Source organism: Mus pahari, chromosome X (assembly GCF_900095145.1).
Source record: "Mus pahari chromosome X, PAHARI_EIJ_v1.1, whole genome shotgun sequence".
Lineage (NCBI taxonomy): Eukaryota > Metazoa > Chordata > Mammalia > Rodentia > Muridae > Mus > Mus pahari.
The window spans coordinates 81,160,918-81,179,440 of record NC_034613.1 but is presented as its reverse complement, the minus strand read 5'-3'; the positions used below and the strand labels follow the sequence as shown (position 1 = coordinate 81,179,440).

Sequence of the window (18,523 nt, the reverse complement as noted above, 5' to 3'; positions counted from 1 at the left end):
GTAAATGGATGGAATTAGAAAAAAAATGATCATCCTAAGTGAGGTAACCCAGACCCAGAAAGACAGACATGGTATGTATTCACTTCTAAGTGGATAGTAGCTATAAAGCAAAGGAAAACCATGCTGTAATCCACAGACCCAGAGAGGCTAAGTAGCAAGGAAGGCTCAAGGGAGACACATGAATCTCCTGGGAAGGGAAAATAGAATAGTTTTTGCAAGTGGGCTGGAGGTGGGTGGGGAATAGCAGGGGGGTGGGAAGAGAGGGGTGAGAGAGATAAGTGGAATCAGAGGCATCTCTGAGATGAGGTACAAACCTAGTACAATGGAACTCCAAGGAAGCCATGAGGATGACCCTCTAGCTAAGACTCCTACCAATGGGAGATATGGAGCCTGACCTGTAACCAAGCAAGACTTCCAATGGAAGGACTGGGACACCAACTCAGCCACAAAACCTGCAACCTACAATTTGTCCTGCCTACAAGATATGCTGTAGTAAAGGTGGGGTAGAAACTGTGGGAGTGGCCAATTACTGGTCTAGCTTCAGACCCGTGTCACAAGAAGGAGCCCATTCCTGACACTGCCTGGAGGGCCAGGAACCAGAAGGCTGGATAGCTGGGACCTAGAATAGAACCAAACACTGGCATTAGAAAAAAGTCAATGAAATGATTCCTAGTGATAGTCTAGTATACATATAAATTGGAGCGTAGCATAACTGTCTTCTGAGAGGCTTCTGAAAACAGATGGAAAGACCTACAGCCAAACATTAGGCAAAAGTTGGGGAAAGGGGTGGGGGGAGGAAGGATTGAAGGAGCTAGAGGGGTCAGGGACACCACAAGAAAACCCACAGAATCCACTAACCTGGGCTCATAGGGGCTCACAGAGACTGAGCAGACAGTCAGGAAGCATGCATGGGACTGACCTAGGCCCTCTGCATATATGTTATAGCTGTGTAGCTTTGTGTTCTTAGGGACTCTAAACAACAGGAGCGGGGGCTGTCTCTGACTCTTTTTCCCTGCCTTTGGGACCCTTCTCTCCTTACCCAGCCTTGATATGAGGGGAAGTGCCTAATCTTATTCTAACTTGTTATGCCATACTCGGTTGCTATCCCTGGGAGGCCTGCCCTTTTCTGGAGAGAAACAGAGGAGGCGTGGATAGGCGGTGGGAGGGGGCGGTGAGGAGAGGAGGGTGGGGAACTGCGGTCAGAATGTAGTATATGAGAGAATATATAAGCATTTTTAAAAAAGAGAATGCTTGTGGGAAAGTCATGAAGCCTAGCGTTCAGACGCCTTTTTCTCTCTGAGACAGCATCTCCTTATGTATCCAGGCAGGCTGCAACCATGCAGCTTCAGTATCTTTAGTGCTGGGGTCATAGGCATAAGCCACCAGGACGAGCTGACAAAAATACCGTCTTACAGAACAAGCGGGCTGGGGTACAGCTCAGTGGTAAGGTGTATGTATAATGTGCTTATACCATTGATAGAGCTTATATGCTTTTTTCCTTCTTTAATTGGTAAACAGAGAAAACAACAGCGTAATTGATGAAATTTAAATTTTTACAAAAAGTCTTGGATGAAAACTGAATTTGTAGATCTCAATTAAAATAAACCTGGATCATCTTATCCACATCAACATATTATTTTCCTTCCTTTTCGAAATCATGAGCAAGTACAGTGAATGTGTACCAAAGCCTACAAAAGCATTCTATAGACTGCAAACTTTGGTTTCAGATATTTAAAAATCAGAATTCTTTCAGTTGCTTAACAACAAATGTCTGGAACCTAAAACATGAAAAACAGAAGTCAATCTATACCTGTAGTAGTCACTGGAGTGGAAAGTTCAGTACTCAAACATATAATTCTACCCTATTACGGCATCTACATTCCTATTACAGTACCCAAATACTCTATAGTGATGCCTGGGCTTTTTGGTTGGTTGGTTTTGCTTGCTTTGTTTCTCTATAGAGCCTAGCTGTCCTGGAACTATGTAGACCAGGTAAGTTTCAGAACTAGTGGGAATCCGCCTGTCTCTGCCTCCAGAGTGCTGGGATTAAAGGTGTGCCCTACCACACCTGGGTGGTCTCACCTGTGTGAGTACCCATGACCTGAAATGTATAGGAACAGATATTTGTTAGGTTTCACAGGGGTTGGGGTTTTTTTGGGGGGGGGGTGTTGTTGTTTTGTTTTGTTTTCTTTTTGGCTTTTTGGGCTTTTTGGATTTTTAGCTTGGATGTCCATAGTATGAAAGTCCAAATCCAAAATAATCTCAAATCAGTGATGCTCAGACTGTAGTGATGTGTAGAGTTTTTAGAGGGAGAGAAAAATCTCATTTTTCTGTATGTGTGTCCATGATAAGCATGTACAGGTATGTGTAAATACAGGTTTGTGTTGCCTGTGTGTAACTGCAAGTTTGGGTGCAGATATTCACCCTTGGGTGTCATTTCTCAGGAGTCATCCTGTTTATTAAGATGGAATCTCTCACTAAGACCTGGATCTTGCTGATCAGGCTAAGCAGCTAGGCCAGTGAACTCCAAAAATCTACCAATCTCTGTTACCCCAACATTGCAAGTATATGCCATAATGCCTACCTTTTTTGGGTGCTACGGACTAAACACAGGTCCTTGCAGAACAACTGAGTCATCGCACCAGCAATAACAGCACAACTTTGATATACATGTTTATGCTTTTATTCATTTCCTCCCATTGGTGTCCCATGTTTTCCCTGATATACACAACAGCTTTATAATACCAACCAACAAGGTAAGGTAATTCTTAGCCCTCCGCTCTCTGGCCAAGGTGCCACAAGTCTCCTGATGAGAGCTAACTTCCCCTCGCTGCTGCCAACCAGAGTGCCAAGCTTGATCGCACTTGCTCTCCAGGTGGCATTAACTTGAAGTTAGACACGCTTATCTCTGGATCTTTATTACACCTTTTTCTAAAAACATGAACTCGGGGCTGGGCATGATGACTTTCATCTGTAATTCCAGCACCTACGCTAGTCAATGAGGCAGGAAGATTGTCAGTCAGTCTGAGGACAGTCTGGGCTATGTAGTGAATTCCATGCCAACCCTACAGAGGGAGCTCCTACGAAGGAAGGGAGGGAGGGAGGGAAGGAGAGAGGGGGGGAAGGGAGGAAAGAAGGAAGGGAGAAAGGAAAGAAACAAATAAAAAATGAAAACATACAGCCAATATAGAATTTCCATTATTAATTCTTAAGTACATGTACCTGACACAAACTTGTATATGGCTCACAACGATGTCGGAGTTGTGAGATGTTTTCTTCAAGTTGAGTCCTTGGCTCCTCCACATATTTAGATTGACCCTCAGGAACTGAGTAGAGTGAAAGCTACACATATTTAAACAAAAATAAAAGTACATACCATGAGATCATGTAACATAGGATCAGTTTTGTAGGTTAATACCTCTATAATAATTTATAAATTACAGTCACCCTAAGGGTTGCATGCAACCTCTAACTTTACTTCAGCGATCTTTGTACCTTATTTCCTCAATAAAGACAAGGACAAGAGGGCAGGGCTGCAAGGTGCTCTGTCTTCTTCCTATCTACTCTACCGTTTACCTTGGTAGTGTGGAATATTAAACCTAGGCCCTCAAGCATGCAAGGCAGGCCCTCTATAAGTCCACAGAAGTGATATCTTACCTTAAACTTAAAGTAGAAAAATTCTACTATTCTAATGAGTGAAAGGAAGAGTTTGTGGGGGGTTGTATTTTCGGGGAAGGTATGTGTCATGGTACACGTATGGCAGTCTGAGGACAACTTAAAAGGGTCAGTTTTCTCCTGCCATATGAGTCCTAGGGATCAAACCAAGTCATCAGGTTGGGCAGCAAGTGCATTTATCCACTGAGCCATTTTACCAGCCCATAGGTTTTGTTTTGCTTTTTGTTGGTGGTGGTGAGGTTTTTTTTAAGAAAAAAAAAAAGGCTGAGAGAACTGAAGAATAACTGGTTACAGGGCAAATATCAGGCCCTGCTACTGATCAGAGCAGGTGAGCAAACCCATTGCCCACCTAGAAAAGAGCCTTCTCAGCAGCCACTATTAGCCACCTCTTCCCCCTTAACAGTACTAAGGCCTGATAGAAGAGGAAAGAGACGCTAACCAGCTTTATAACACTGTTCAAGTAATCTCGCCTGGCCACTAGGGACATCAGTACATCCCTTTATTCCAAGGTAATAGACATCGACTAAAATAAAAATTCCAAATAGTTACTGGGAAATACCGACAATAAATAATATAAACAATGCAGAGAAGGTATCTTATTTATTTCATTGATTCAATATATACTAAGTATTTAGTTAAGCATCTCTAATTTTGCCAAGAACCAGAAAGACTCTAAGCCTTTAAATTCTTTGAAAGAAAAAAAAAGTGAGTATTTTGGATAAGCAGTCCAGAATCAGGCAGGCCACACCAAAAAGTGAGTCATACAGAGACCCACAACTGGACAATGTACAGAGAGTGAGAGCTTTTGGAACATTCAACCCTAAATGGGATGTCTTCACCAACTCCCTCGCCTCAGTGCTAAGGGGGCTATACAGAGGAGTAGCACTGTAAGAACCAGAGCGAGTGGAGGACTCCAAGAAAATCGTGTCCTCCAGACACAGCAGGACTGAAGCACATATGAACTCAGCATACACAGCGCCTGATGGGTTTAAGCTAGACAGGGCCTCAGTGCTCAGAAAAGGAAGTAGACACAGGCTCCCATCCCTAATCAGGATGCTATCTCCAAATGACAACCTCTTGCAAAGGAAAAAGTAGTTCTCGCCAACGAAGTCTCACTGGGTGTATTAAGCACACTTAGGAGCAGGCCTCGTGCCCAGCAGTAGGTGGTTAATAGGTATTTTTATAGACTTTCTGTCTCATATTGCTTTGTTCCAGTTTTTGTCTTACTAATCTTCTGTTTGTATATTGTTTTTAGATTTTGTTTTGAGAGAGAGACAAACAGAGAGAGAGAAAGAGAGAGTGTGTGTTTCTCAAGGTTTTCCTTTTTCTTATGGTTTGGGATTTTTCTTTGCCCATTTGTTTTCTAGAGAGAGACAGACAGAAGTGTGGAATTGGGGAGATAGAAAGGATCTGGGAGGAGTTGGGAGAAGGAAAATCATGATCAGAATATATTGCATAAAAATAATAGAAAATAAGTACTTACTAGGAAAAGTAACTTGTGCTTACAATCCACTGGAATATAGTAAGCTCTCCATTAAAAACGAAATCTATGAACTATTCCTTAATTATGTCCTTAGCTACATTCCACTATCCTCTGTGGAAAAATCAGAGTCTAGCAATTTCCCATGGAGAAAACAAACTATCAGAAAATGTATAGGTCTTTGTTTTAAATATTTTCTAAGTGTGCCAAGGAAATACATTACTATTCAGTATCTCAAAGAGTAAAAAAATAAAACTACAAGTCTTTTATCATCTTGATATGTAATTTATAAAAACTCTCCCTAACTAAGTCAGATGTTTATAATGTGCCATTTAGTATTAGTACATTACCTCATCGATCTTCATGTAACTTTTATGAGGCGAGTCCTTTTTGGGTGCTGCATAGACTCTGAAGGTGAGCAGGCTCAGGCTGGCTGGCCCCACAGATCTCTGAATTACCTGAAATACAAAGGCAATTGTCAATCTTTTCTCCATGCGACAAATCAGGTACATAGAATATAAGCAGGCCCATAACCTCAGTCACTCACAGGAAGAAAAGCATTTACTTCGAAGTAAATGCCTTTTTGAAATTCTGGGGATATCAAAACATAAGCATGTATTGTGGAAGAGTTCAAACTTCAAAACTTTCTCTTAATTTTCCAAAGACAAAAGTTACAAAGCCTTCAATTGAAAAATTAAAAGACACAGCTAAACAAATTGATATCAATTTATATATGATATATATCTCTGAAAACTGTCTGTGAGTATGTGGCCAGCCTGGTCTACAGAATGAATTCCAGGACAGCCAGGGCTGCTACTTAGTGAAACCCTGTCTCAAGAAACAAAAAGAAGCTCCAAGGTCATCTTAGGCACTGCCCTCAATCCTTTTGGTCACCACACTCTGGTAATTGTGTCTATTAAATGATCTCACTTCTCCGCACTCTTCTTTATCCCCTACTGGTCCTTCCTTGCACCCTCCTTTTTTTTCCCAGATGGTTTCTAACAGCATCCTAATTGGTTGCCTAGCCCACTACAGATTCAAAGCACCACATGAGAAACAATGATCTATCTAAACTACAACCCTGATTAGATTCATTATATCCTTACTTGAGGTTCCCCCACCCCCACCAGGACTTTTTCATAAACCAAAGATTTACTATAACCTGCTACAACCACTTTCTCTAACCTTACTGACTCTAGCCACCAAACATGGACTTTCTGGGTTTCCCCCATGCTGGTTTCCAGCTACCTGGGTTGACATTCACTGATTCCTATGATCATTTTGTCTTTTTCCACCAGACTGCCTTTTTTAAAGCAGAGAGGACTGGTGCTTTTACTTTACTTTTTAATCTATGTATTTATGCCCATCAAGCTCTCCCTAGCAGGTTAAAACTCCTCTCAGAATGAAGTATGTGACTCCTATTTCTACTGCTATAGGTGTGCCTAGCACAAAAGAAGTGTTGGGCAACTGCTCATGCATGGCTGCTATAATGAGGCCCCAGGAATAGGGGAGAGAACAGTGAAGGATGCCGTTTTATCTTAGGGAGCCACATTTTAGAATCATAGAAATCATGGCACAAAGATTTGCAGAAACTGTAATACAAACCACTAAGCCACTTGGTAACACAAACCCTTACTCCAAGAATTCAGCTGCTTAAAATTCCAAAGTAAAAAATCCAATATATTGGCTTATCAGAGACTTTAAATATAGCTAAGTAAGATCCAAACTGAGGCAGAATTCTTGTGTACAAGGTCAGTTATAAGCTATAGAGTGAGATCGAGGCCAGCCTTGTCCTCATAGCCAGGCCCTGTCTCAGGCAATCTATGGATTAATTCTTCAGCTCCAGCCACAAGAGTGGACTCCTGGAAGTTAGCCAAAATAATAAACCTGGCAAGGTCATAAACATGCAGATCTCAGAAACTAAACTGTTCTTGCGGCTCTGCAGACGAAACAGTACTGTCCAGACTCCTGCAGCTTCCGAAGCACATTACTTTCCCAGTAAAATTGCTTTAAAAACAAATGGAAAATTCAAGTTAAAGTGCTTCCAAATTCCCAAGTCATTGACAACCCGCCTTCTAACTCTATGGAGTGAGTACCCGACAGATAGTTTCTTCGGTTTTTAAGTAGGAGGCCTGGCTTCTGTTGCCTGGTTTTATGTCAACTTAACACACAGCCTGCAGTCACTTGAGAAACGGGACCCTCCACTAAGAAAAACGTCTCCATAAAATCAGGCTGCAGATAAGCTTACAGGGCACTTTCTTAATTAGTGATTATTGTGGGAGGGCCCAGCCTATTGTGGGTAGTACCACCCCTAGGCTCTATAAGAAAGCACAGAGTAAACTATGGAGAGCAAGCCAGTAAGCAGCATTCCTCCATGGTTCCTGCCCTGTTTGAGTTCCTGTCCTGACTTCTTCAACGATGAACAGTGATGTGGCCTAATAAATCAATCCTCCCCCATAACAATAATAACCCTAAGACAAGGCCTTTTATTTATTCTTCCAGAAGTAGCTACCTTTCATCTTACTAGGCTTTCCATTTAAATTATGTAGCTCTTTCCTTTCCAATAAAAGACCTTTTGTATGCCTAGAAACACTAGAGGTTTCAGAATCACCAGAGAACTGTTTTAAAAGCATAAATTCCAGCACCTTCTCCTAAAGAGTCTGACTTGGTAAATCTAAAGGAACCCAAGAACTTATTTCCACCATCATCTAAGTTTCAAAAATCACTATTCCACAGGAAGATGCTTAGGGAACAGATACTGAACATAAGCTAGGATGAATAATCAAGTTCACTTATTTTTAAGAACATTTTAAAGACACTGAAATGAAAACTGTCCAAAATATAAACAACAGCATGACTAATTTATACTCCAGAATACCCTCCCTTAATCAAGGTACACCAATACTCTCCTCTTCCTTCTCCCCCTTTTCTAGGGGAGGGGTACTAGGAATTAAACACAGAAGGGTAACTGCTCTATACCACTTGAGCTACACACCAGCCCTGACATTCCACTTGCAATGCTCTACTACCTTAGCCATCTTTAGCCTTCTAGCTCCCTCCATGAACTATTTCGATTTTGTTTTTTAATGATTTGGTGGGGGGGGGTGAGCCACCTGATGCGGGTTCTGGGAACCAAACTCTGACCTTCTGAAAGAACAGCGGGTGCTTCTAACTGCAGAGCCTCTCTCCCGCACTTTTTCTTTTTTCTTGCTTCTTTGCTCTTCTCTTTTCTTTTTAACAATTTCTGGAATTTTGTTTTATGGTGGTGGTGGTACTGAGACTAGAACCCAGGCCCTCAGTCATGCTAGACAAGCTCTCTACCACTAAAGCTACAACCTAGACTACATTTTTACTTTTTGAAGCAGGGTCTTATGCAGCACACCCTGTCTTGGACTTGATAGTTAGCCAGAGATGACCCTAAACTTCTGACCCTCATCTCCACCTCCTAGTGATGGGGTTACATGTGAGGGCCACCATGTTTGGTTATGTGAACCAAGGGCTTTGTACATAAGAGGCAAAACATTCTACCAACTGAATTATATTCCCAGTGCCTAAATTTACTTTAAAATAAACAGTAATCTCAATCTCTCTCTCTCTCTCTCTCTCTCTCTCTCTCTCTCTCTCTCTCTCNTCTCTCTCTCTCTCTCTCTCTCTCTCTCTCTCTCTCTCTCACACACACACACACACACACACACACACACACACACATTTTTTATTTAGCAAAGTCACCCAACAGTATGATGTTTAGAGTATGTTATTGGGAATGGCCTCTGTAAAGAGCAATAACAAAAAAAAAATTCAAAGGGTTAAAACATGAAGATAATTTTTTTGAACACACCACAATCTCTGTAGCTATATCCACAGAGGATATATGGGATCCCATTTAACAGCTGCTACTTTTATAATATATTAAATATAGTTTCAATTGAGTCCTTTTTAATCAAGGTCAGATAGAATTTCAACTATGACCAAATCAAAGTAATTGACTGCAAAAATTATATGAACAAATCTATAATGCTTTATTTTTATTTTTCAAGTGTCCCCTTTCCTGGCCCAATGGGCTTGGAGCTCTCCATGCCCCTCCCTTCATGGGTGCTGAGGTTATGAATGTGTACAATCTTCCCTGGCTCTAATGCTTCAATTATTGCACTCTAGCTATTAGATAGCTGTCACATAGCCTGTACATTAAAATGCACAGCTCTTTCCAAAATCATATAAAATCATTCTAAGTCCCTGTGAAATATTACTTGAATATTTTTAAAGTAAATGGCATTCACAATTAGATATTCCTATACTTACAAGAAGAGATATAGCCACATTTCCCCCCAAATGTTCGACTGATTCTGTGATCATTTGTCTTTTCTCCAATAGTTTCCATTCTGGTGCTACACTGCACCTCTAGCCCTCCCCAGCTTTCTTTCCTTTCAGGCATAGTGACACCTGGCTATAATCCTACCACCATTTGGGAGGTGAAAACAGGAAACTCAAGAGTTCAAAGCCAAGCTAAAGAGATAGCTTAGTGGCTAAGAGCACTTGCTGCTCTTGTAGAGGACCTGGGTTCAGTTTCTAGCATCATTTGGTGGCTCACAACCATCTATAATTCCAGTCCCAGGGGATTCACACCCTCTTCTGACCTCCACAAGCACTAAGTACCCACATGGTGCACCCACATACATGCAAGCAAAACACTCATACACATAAAATAAATTAAAATAAATAAATCTAAAAATTTTTGTTTTAAGAGTTCAAGAACACGACATCAAAAAAAAAAAAAAAAAATCAAATGCCTATTGGTGTTCCTGAATCCAAAAAAAAAAAAAAAAAAAGTCCAAGACAGCATAAGCGGACACCTCCAGTGAATTGGCAAAGAAAAGCAAAGAAGTATTCGGAAAAGAGATGTCTCAGATCATTGTCCAATGCCTGAATCCTTACCAGAAACCTGACTGAAAAGTGAGCAGGATCACTACCACTGAAGGGTTCAAGCATCTCGCTCAAAAGCTGACTCAGGGAGTTATAAATAAGGAGCCGAAGAACCCCAAGGATCTGGAGCGCAATGAGAATGTGAAACACAAAACCAAGGAGTACATCAAGTACATGCAGAAGTTCGGGGCTGTTTACAAACCTAAAGAGGCCACTGAACTAGAGTGACATCAAACCAGTGTGGAGTAGGAACGAACAGAGCAGAAAGGATGAATCCTGTGGCTTCTGCCCTACCCCACAGCCAGGGCTGTGCTACTGATGCGATGACCCACCATCCTGAGCGGTTCAAACCTGCAAGTGTCAGTCAGAAGGGAGCTCTGTCTCCAAATGGCCCCTAGTTGTGAGCTATTGGGGTAACAGCTACAGACGATCAGAGGCGGTAGCCTAGGGAAGATCTTGGCCACACGACCCTATTCTTAAAACTGGGTCTCCCGCTTGGCAATGCTGACAGCTCACAAACACATGTGCACCCTCCCCAAGATCCTTTCCCCTGACAATACATATTATATTTTAATGTATATGTGAATATTGATGATACATATTATATTTTAATGTATATGTGAATATATTGAAAATAGTTTGTTTTTCCTGGGTTTTGTTCAGTTTTTGTTTGCTGTTAGCATCTATATGCTGGAATCATGGAAAGACTTTGTAAGGATAGTATAAATTCTCCTGCAAGGTTTAATTTATCATGTAAATATTCCAAAGCAGGCTGCCTTGCGGTTTTGGCCAGCCTTGTGCTATGTTGATAAGACTGATTTACTGCTTAAGATCACTTTACTTTATTCAATTTTACTGAACTTTTTATGTAGACAATAAAATCAATTAAAGAACTTGGGGGGAAAAAAAGAGTTCAAGAACCGTCATGGCTATGCAGCAAGTTTGAAGATAGCCTGAGCTTTTTGAGACCCTGCCTAAACAAATAAATGAGCAAACAAAACCAAAAGGAAAAAAAGAAAAAGAAACAAAAAGAGAAGAAAAACTACCTCCTGCTACTGCAAACAGAATTTCTGAGCTTTTTGATCCTGTACTTTGTACCAAAGTAGCTGATATTTCCTAGTTCTTCTGTATCTACTATAATCTTAAAATATAAGCAAAAACTGAGGCTTAAAAAATATTAATATATTTTCCTCACAGAAAACCATTTTATCTTCTTGGTGGGGTGGGGGTACGAGTGTCAATACAAAATTAGGCCAAAAAAGCCTAGAAAATATATTTCGTCTAGAATTGCTTTATTTTTTAACTGTAAAAATAGCTATCTAATTGTGTCAAATATACATAGAAAAGCAACAAACCTGTGTAATAAACAGGAAAGAAATCCCCTAGCCAAAGAGTGTGATTGTTGTTCATTCAGGCGGGTTCTGAGTCACTTGGAACACACATGACACATAATTAACCGAGTTCCAAATATATTTTGAACTTCCTCATCCAGTTAGAAATTGATTGCTGAATACCCAAAACTCCAGAAAGGCTTCCCTCCCCCCCCCCATCTCTGACTAGTGTCACAGAAGCTGCTCTGTCATTCAGAAGGAAAGGTAATACAAGTACGGAAAGTTGTAGAGGAGTGGTCCTTTACTTCAAGCCTTGCTCCCAAATGAACCTGCATAACTAAAACTATACATTATATAACAGGAAGCACTATGTTATCAATGTAAAACCTTCCTAAACCTAGGTTTCATCTCCCAAATAAGGCATCTATAGAGAACTCCGAACCCTAGGGAGAACTTCCTTCAGCCTCATCCGAGCTTTCTATGCTTTATGTGCTTTAAAGAAACCTATGAATATTTTCAAGCAAAAATCATATTTAAGATTCAATTAGTTGATGACAATTTGGTTTAATGGTAAAAATCTTTGTTTAAAGAGGATTAAAGACAAGATAAAATAGTACTGGGGCTTTCCATAACAACCTTAACAGAGCTCTGACCAGATCCTAAAGACTAGCTCAGAGGCTCTCGTCTAGGCGGTGTCCCTTTCCAATGCAGTTTAAGAGAGTCGCCAGAGCCCTGTGTTACTCTTTGCTTACTTATCCATCTAATCTGTCATACACGAAGCAGCCCCTCCAATGTGAAAAGAGATTCATTTCAGCAAGCACAGAATACAAGCTGCTATTTCACAAGGACTGACATTTGTGGGATATGAGAAAGAGATCCATTGCTATTTCCATTAAAAGTGTTCAATATGAATATACATATCTGAATTACAATCCACTGAGTATGTATGCTTCCCAACTAAAACAATGAACAAGAACTTCTGAATCTCTCTAGCACCCAGAGGGTTCCTCATCTTCACAAAACCAAGGCCAATAAAAAAAGTCTTAAGTGGGAACTAGTATGAGCTCCGAATAAAAATATACTACACGGCATAAAGATGTCTCAAAAGAAGTCTGAAGGCAGGTAACTAGTTCAAGTCAGTTTTAAAGGAAATTCACTCAACATATAAGTACACTATAGTGCACAGTAGTACCATAAAAATACAGCTTAATTCTCATTTAAAGGCTTTTGGCTTACTGAAAGCTATAATAAAACTAACACAAACTAGGGGAAAACTTAGCAAAAGTTCTAAAATGCATCTTCTCTAAGATCTATTTTGATTATTACTGCAGATAAGGAGAATGTGAGTTTCCCTCTATGGTAACATGGAGTTGTTCAAGGTCCTAACATTGAACACAATTCTCTGATGACTTTGTGTGATACAGGGTCTCTCTACACAGCCCTAGCTGTCCTGGAATTCACCATGCAGACCAAGCTGGTCTCTAAAAGAGATCTGCCTGCCTCTGCCTCCTGGGTACTAGGATAGAAGATGTGCACCACCATGCCAGCTCCTCCACCGCCTTTGTGTGAGCATTTTCTTTATCATTTAGAAAACCTATTCAGCCTTATCTGGTTAACATCAAAAGTCAGAGCAAGCATGTGTCTACTGCTGGTCTTCTTCTTCTTTTTTTTTTTTTTAACTGCATTTTCAGTGTCTTTATTTAAAAAAAAAAAAAAACACAAAACAACAACAAAAAAACCAAACTAGGTATAAAAGCCTTTGTTCCAAATAGTATACAAATGGTTTTTTGTTTGTATTTTAAAGATTTAAGAAATTTCTAATATCATAAATAATTTCTTCCTCAATTTTCTTTTTGTAGTGCAGCATTAAAAAACCCAAGTGTAAAAAGTGTAGAAATTTGTCATTTACAAAAGAAATTTTATCTATGTAGTGTTTCTTATGTAACAGCAAACAACCATTACAGATTATACTTTCTACAATGGTAAAACCTCTGAAACATGCAGTTCATAATCCTCTGACCATATGCAGAAACAGCTATTTCTCAAAATAGACTTAGCTTTAGCCACATAAATGTGAGGGTCTCAAGTTTTAATATTTAGCTCAATATTTCTGAACACATTATGTTTAGGTTGAAAATAATTTACAATATTCAACATTATAACCCAGAGCTAATGCAACTATTGTCCATGATGATGAAATAAGACATTACAGCAAAGTATGAGAAACAAAACATTATTCAAATGAGAGTTGTTTGTATGTATGTATTTGGAGTTTTTTGACACAGGAAAATACGAAGTTCTTGTTGGTGTACTCCATGTATAGTTTCAACTCCCAAAATTACCAATAGCTACTCCTAAATGTATCTTTTGTATATTTTCAGTGAAGTAGTTTACATCTGTAACAAGGATTCCATTATTTTCAAAGATTTCTGTGGAAATTGTGGGCTTGTCTGTTAGGAAGACTGCTGGTCTTCTATGTTTGTTCTCAAAGTTGTGTGAATGTTCCACAAACTGGACTTAGATTCTTTAGAGATTCTAATGTCATAGATCTAGAGTCCCTCCTGCCAGTCATAAAAACGTCCACTAAGCTTCACAGATGACTCAAACATGCAATTTAGGTTGAGAGCCATTCTATTATAATGTACTTGTTACATCTGTACCAATACCCACTGTGAGACATAAATCAAAATTTTACAATTACCTAGAAGTATTGAAAACCTAGAGCTCACTGGACTCCATCTAACTAATAAATCTTGGGGGCTGGAAAGATGACTTAGCAATAAACAGTGCTTGATACTCTCCTATAGGACCCAAGCTCAGTTGCTGGTTCCCAGCACCTATGTCAAGCAGCCGACAACTACCTCTAAATCCAGCTCTAAGGGGTCCAGAGGCCTCTTCTGGCCTCCAAGGTACCAGCACACACATGGCATTCACTATGACATATATATAAATGAAACATAATAAAAAATTAATTTCTAAAGTAAAACTGAACTATGTGAAAGGCCCTCCAACTATATCTTAAATAACCATGGTAGCTGGCTAGATTTGCGAACTCCTTCAAGAACTCAGTCATTGTACTTGTATTCCACAAAACATTAACTATGACCAGGCCATAGTCAGACAGTGATAAAATCTGTGAAGTGAATAAAATCTAGTATCACACATGGAGAATATATGTATTCAACGTCAAAACTTCCTGTAACAACATAAAGAAAAACTGCTTTCAACAACAGAATCCAAATTCTGGCACACTTTTCAAATGTGATTTTTTTAAAAATCCACTAATGTTCCCTACTGCCCTGAATGTGACTAGCCAATTCAAAACAGTGGTCACAGAGCTGGAAAAATGGCTCAATGGTTAAGAGTATATATTATTCTTACAGAGGACCTCAGTCCAATTCCCAGCACCCACAATAGTCAGCTCACAAATATCTGAAATTCCAGCTTCAAGGAGCCAACATTTCTTTGACCTCATTGGACGCATACATAAACACACACAAATAAATAATACAATTCTTAAAAGAACACCATGGTCAGATATGCCCTCAATAAGCTACATACATTGTACTTCCCTGCCAACACCTATACTATCAACTTTTGTTTCTTCCAGTCCTCATCTCCCCATGCTGGCAATTCCCAAAGCTGGACCAGTCCTATCATTTGTTCTGTCCCCTCCAAGCAGAGACTTGTGATAACGAAACTCTCAGCAAAACTTTTGCAAAGCATTTTTGCTCCTGGTTTGTACCTCTTCCAAATCCTTCCCAGTCATAAATCCATTGACCTCTAAAAACCAGGGTCCGTTCACTAAGGATCTTACTAAATAAATTCTTAAACATTCAAAGTGTGATGACCAGCAGCATCAATGACATGGAGATGCTAAAAGAAAAAAGAAAGAAAGAAAGAAAGAAAGAAAGAAAGAAAGAAAGAAAGAAAGAAAGAAAGAAAGAAAGAAAGAAAGAAAGAAAAGATAGGAAAAAAGAAAAAGAAAAAGGAAAATCTGAGTTCCTATCCCAATCTAGATTTTAAGAAGAGTCACAGCCAGGCGTGGTGGCGCACGCCTTTAATCCCAGCACTTGGGAGGCAGAGGCAGGCGGATTTCTGAGTTCGAGGCCAGCCTGGTCTACAGAGTGAGTTCCAGGACAGCCAGGGCTACACAGAGAAACCCTGTCTCGAAAAACAAAAAAAAAAAAAAAAAAAGAAGAGTTACATGCACATTCAAGCTTAATGGGCTGTGGCTCTCAGCTGCTAATACCTGGTATCATTCTTACTACCCTCAAATAAAATTTGTCATTCACTAACACATTATTTGAGTTATATATAATATATATCTATTTTTATATATAATAGTGGAAGGCACTATGTACACTACCAGAGGAGAAAGATAAATACCAACCCAGCTACAAATCCTGTGATCTATAACAGTGACCTGCCTGCAAGACAGGCTGGTGCAATAGAAGCACAAAAGTTGTGGGAGTCACCAACCAATATTTAATTAGAACTAAGGCCCATACCATGAGGTAGAACCCATACCTGACACTGCCTAGCTGCCCAAAAACCTGAGACTTGATAGACCCATGGACCTAGCAGAAATCCCAATACTACTGTTCTGCTAAAGAATGTAGCAATAAGATGACTCCCAATGACATTCTGCTGTACTCATAGATCAGTGTCTTGCTCAACCATCATCAAAGAAGCTTCGCCCTGCAGCAGATGGATGGGAACACATACAGAGAGAGACCCACGAATGGACAATATGCAGAAAGCGACAGATCTTGGATCAGTCAGTCCTAAATGGGATGTCTCCATGAAAACCCTCCCCTCGGGGCTCAGAGAACCCTGTAGAAGAGGAGGAGGAAAGTTTGTAAGGACCAACAGGAATGGGGACCTCAGGGAAACAGAGCCTTCTAAGCAAAGCATGATAGACACACATGTGAACTCAGAGAGACTATGGCATCATGCACAGGCCTGCAAGGGTCTGCACCAGATAGGGGCCCGGTGTTGGCAGAAGTGGACCCAGGTTCCATTCCCAGCACCCATATGGTATCTAACAACCATTTGTAACTCTAGGTCCAGGGGATCATATTCCATCTTCTGGCCCCTGTGGGTACCAGGCAAGTATGTGGTACACAGACATATATGCAGGCAAAACACTAATACACATAAAAAAATAAAACAGATGTTCAACACAACTAAAGACACAATGAACAACCCCTGGAATTTCCAAAACATCCCCAAAGTGGGTAGTACCAGTCAGCGAGAACCATTGCTTTACAACTGCATTTTTTATCTGAGTCATAAACCTATGCTAATCTTTCATGTCCATCAATAAATTAAATGTATCAGGATCATGAAAGATTTTCAAAGAGCCAAAGTCAGTGCACACTTGCACAAACTTATCTGAACATACCCGACATGGGCATTGTTGGTTGCAGATCCAGTTTCCATTACACCTTTTCATGAAGCCATTCCTTTTTCCCTGTGCTTATGCAGTGATCCTGTTAGCCTAAGCTAACCAGAGACTAGCATTCCCTGGCAACTGCTATGAGGCTGGGGACAGACACCTGACCCAATCAGACCTGAAGAAAAACCATACTCCAAGCTTGGGAGTTTTAGCCTCTCCTCTTCCCCTAGTGAATAAGAAAGTACTGTTATGCCAGTCATCTTGAAACCATTAGGAAAACCGACAATGCCATAGTAAACCCAGACGAGCCGGGTCTCCGATGACATTGCTGAGCCAACAAATCTGCGAGTTCAGTGTCCACCTTCCTCTGTGTTTGGTGACATAATTCTCCTCAGTATTTAACAATTAGATTTTATTACCCTAATTTCACAATGGGGGGCGGGAATAGGGAGTTAAGTGGAGTTAAGTGACATGCCCATTATCATATAGCTAGAAACTGGCAATACCACAGCACTGGAAGGCAGAAGTCATGGTCTCATTTTGCAGCCCTTACTATTGTGCCTCAAACACCACAGTTGCAAGAAACTTTGAAATGAGTAGCACAAGTCTGAGATTTCATTAGCATTATTCTGTAAGTATTATGTTTCTTGGAGACTTGATCTTGTAGATTTCTGGCTGCCTGTGATTATTTTTTAAGACAGAAACTCTTTATGTAACACTGGTTGTCCTGGAAATCGCTACGTAAACCAGGCTATCCTCGAACTCATCTTCATGAATTCATCCACCTGCCTCTGCCTCCTGAGTGCTGGGATTAAACCTGTGCACAGCCTGTGGGGTTTTTTTTATAATAAAATATAATTGACATTTAAGAAAGAATAATTTTATGCTAAAATACAGGTTTTTGAAAATCTTCACTGTAAATGTCCATCTTACGGAGGGACAGTTCGAAAAAACTGTAAGAGGGAATGTCGACTTCCTACTAATGCTCACTGGGCAGTAAAGCTCCAGCTACACACACACACACACACACACACACACACACGCAGACACCCCCCCCCCCGCCAGCATCCCCGACACCCTCCGAAGCTGACCCTCCCCCACCCACAGGCCAGGTTCTGAAACTTGATCCTGCCAAGCAACCAAAGCCACAAACCCAGCAGCGCCCAGACCTGGCTTCATCCTCCCCACAACCCCAAAAGGGCATTAGCCGAGGAGGTGGGCACTATAGAGGCGTTTTAACTTTTCAAAGTGTTTCATTCGCGAAGAGAGCTCAAAGGGCTGAACCCACCAATCTAGGGTTTCACGCGCCACAGCCTCACAGGTGCTGGTACCGAGCGCTGAATGAACCGCCACCAAGCCAGAATTTAGCCCGGAGGTGAAAAAGGTCTCAGGAGGAACCGAATCTGGTCCCCCAAAAGGCACCACGGGAGCGTGGGAAGGGCACCTGGAGGCTGAGAGGGGACAATGACATCTGTGACCCGGCTCCACATTCTCACCTTGAACATGTCGCTGGCAGCCGCGGCTCCCGCAGGGTCACCCCTCCCTTGGCCCCTCCCACTATAAAAAAAAGGCAACTACGGTGGCCCGGTTAGATCCTGATTCCCTTGACCACGAGCGGGCACGAGATGATGCTGTGACGCCAGCTTAACCCGCCAAAAGCTCAAGCCTGCGCCGCTAGGTGGCGCGTCGCGTTGCTTAGCAACCGAGAGGCGCGCG

The 18,523-nt window shown here is 40.9% G+C and overlaps 1 protein-coding gene across 2 annotated transcripts in view; it reads right to left on the bottom strand.

Moving 5' to 3' along the window:
• Window positions 1-18,352, bottom strand: part of Apoo (apolipoprotein O) — a 47,763-nt gene extending 29,411 nt beyond the window's left edge. Inside the window, exons 1-3 of one of the 2 annotated variants that reach the window (XM_021188112.2) lie at window positions 18,304-18,352; window positions 5,506-5,613; window positions 3,223-3,342 (exon numbers count right to left, since the gene is read on the bottom strand). In XM_021188112.2, the coding sequence (XP_021043771.1) occupies window positions 3,223-3,342; window positions 5,506-5,613; window positions 18,304-18,312 (237 nt within the window). In that variant the 5' untranslated portion in view covers window positions 18,313-18,352. Of the gene's footprint in view, window positions 1-3,222; window positions 3,343-5,505; window positions 5,614-18,095; window positions 18,201-18,303 lie in introns of those variants that run through there. The other variant, XM_029534511.1, reaches the window with a different exon arrangement.
• Window positions 18,353-18,523: the final 171 nt, after the last annotated feature.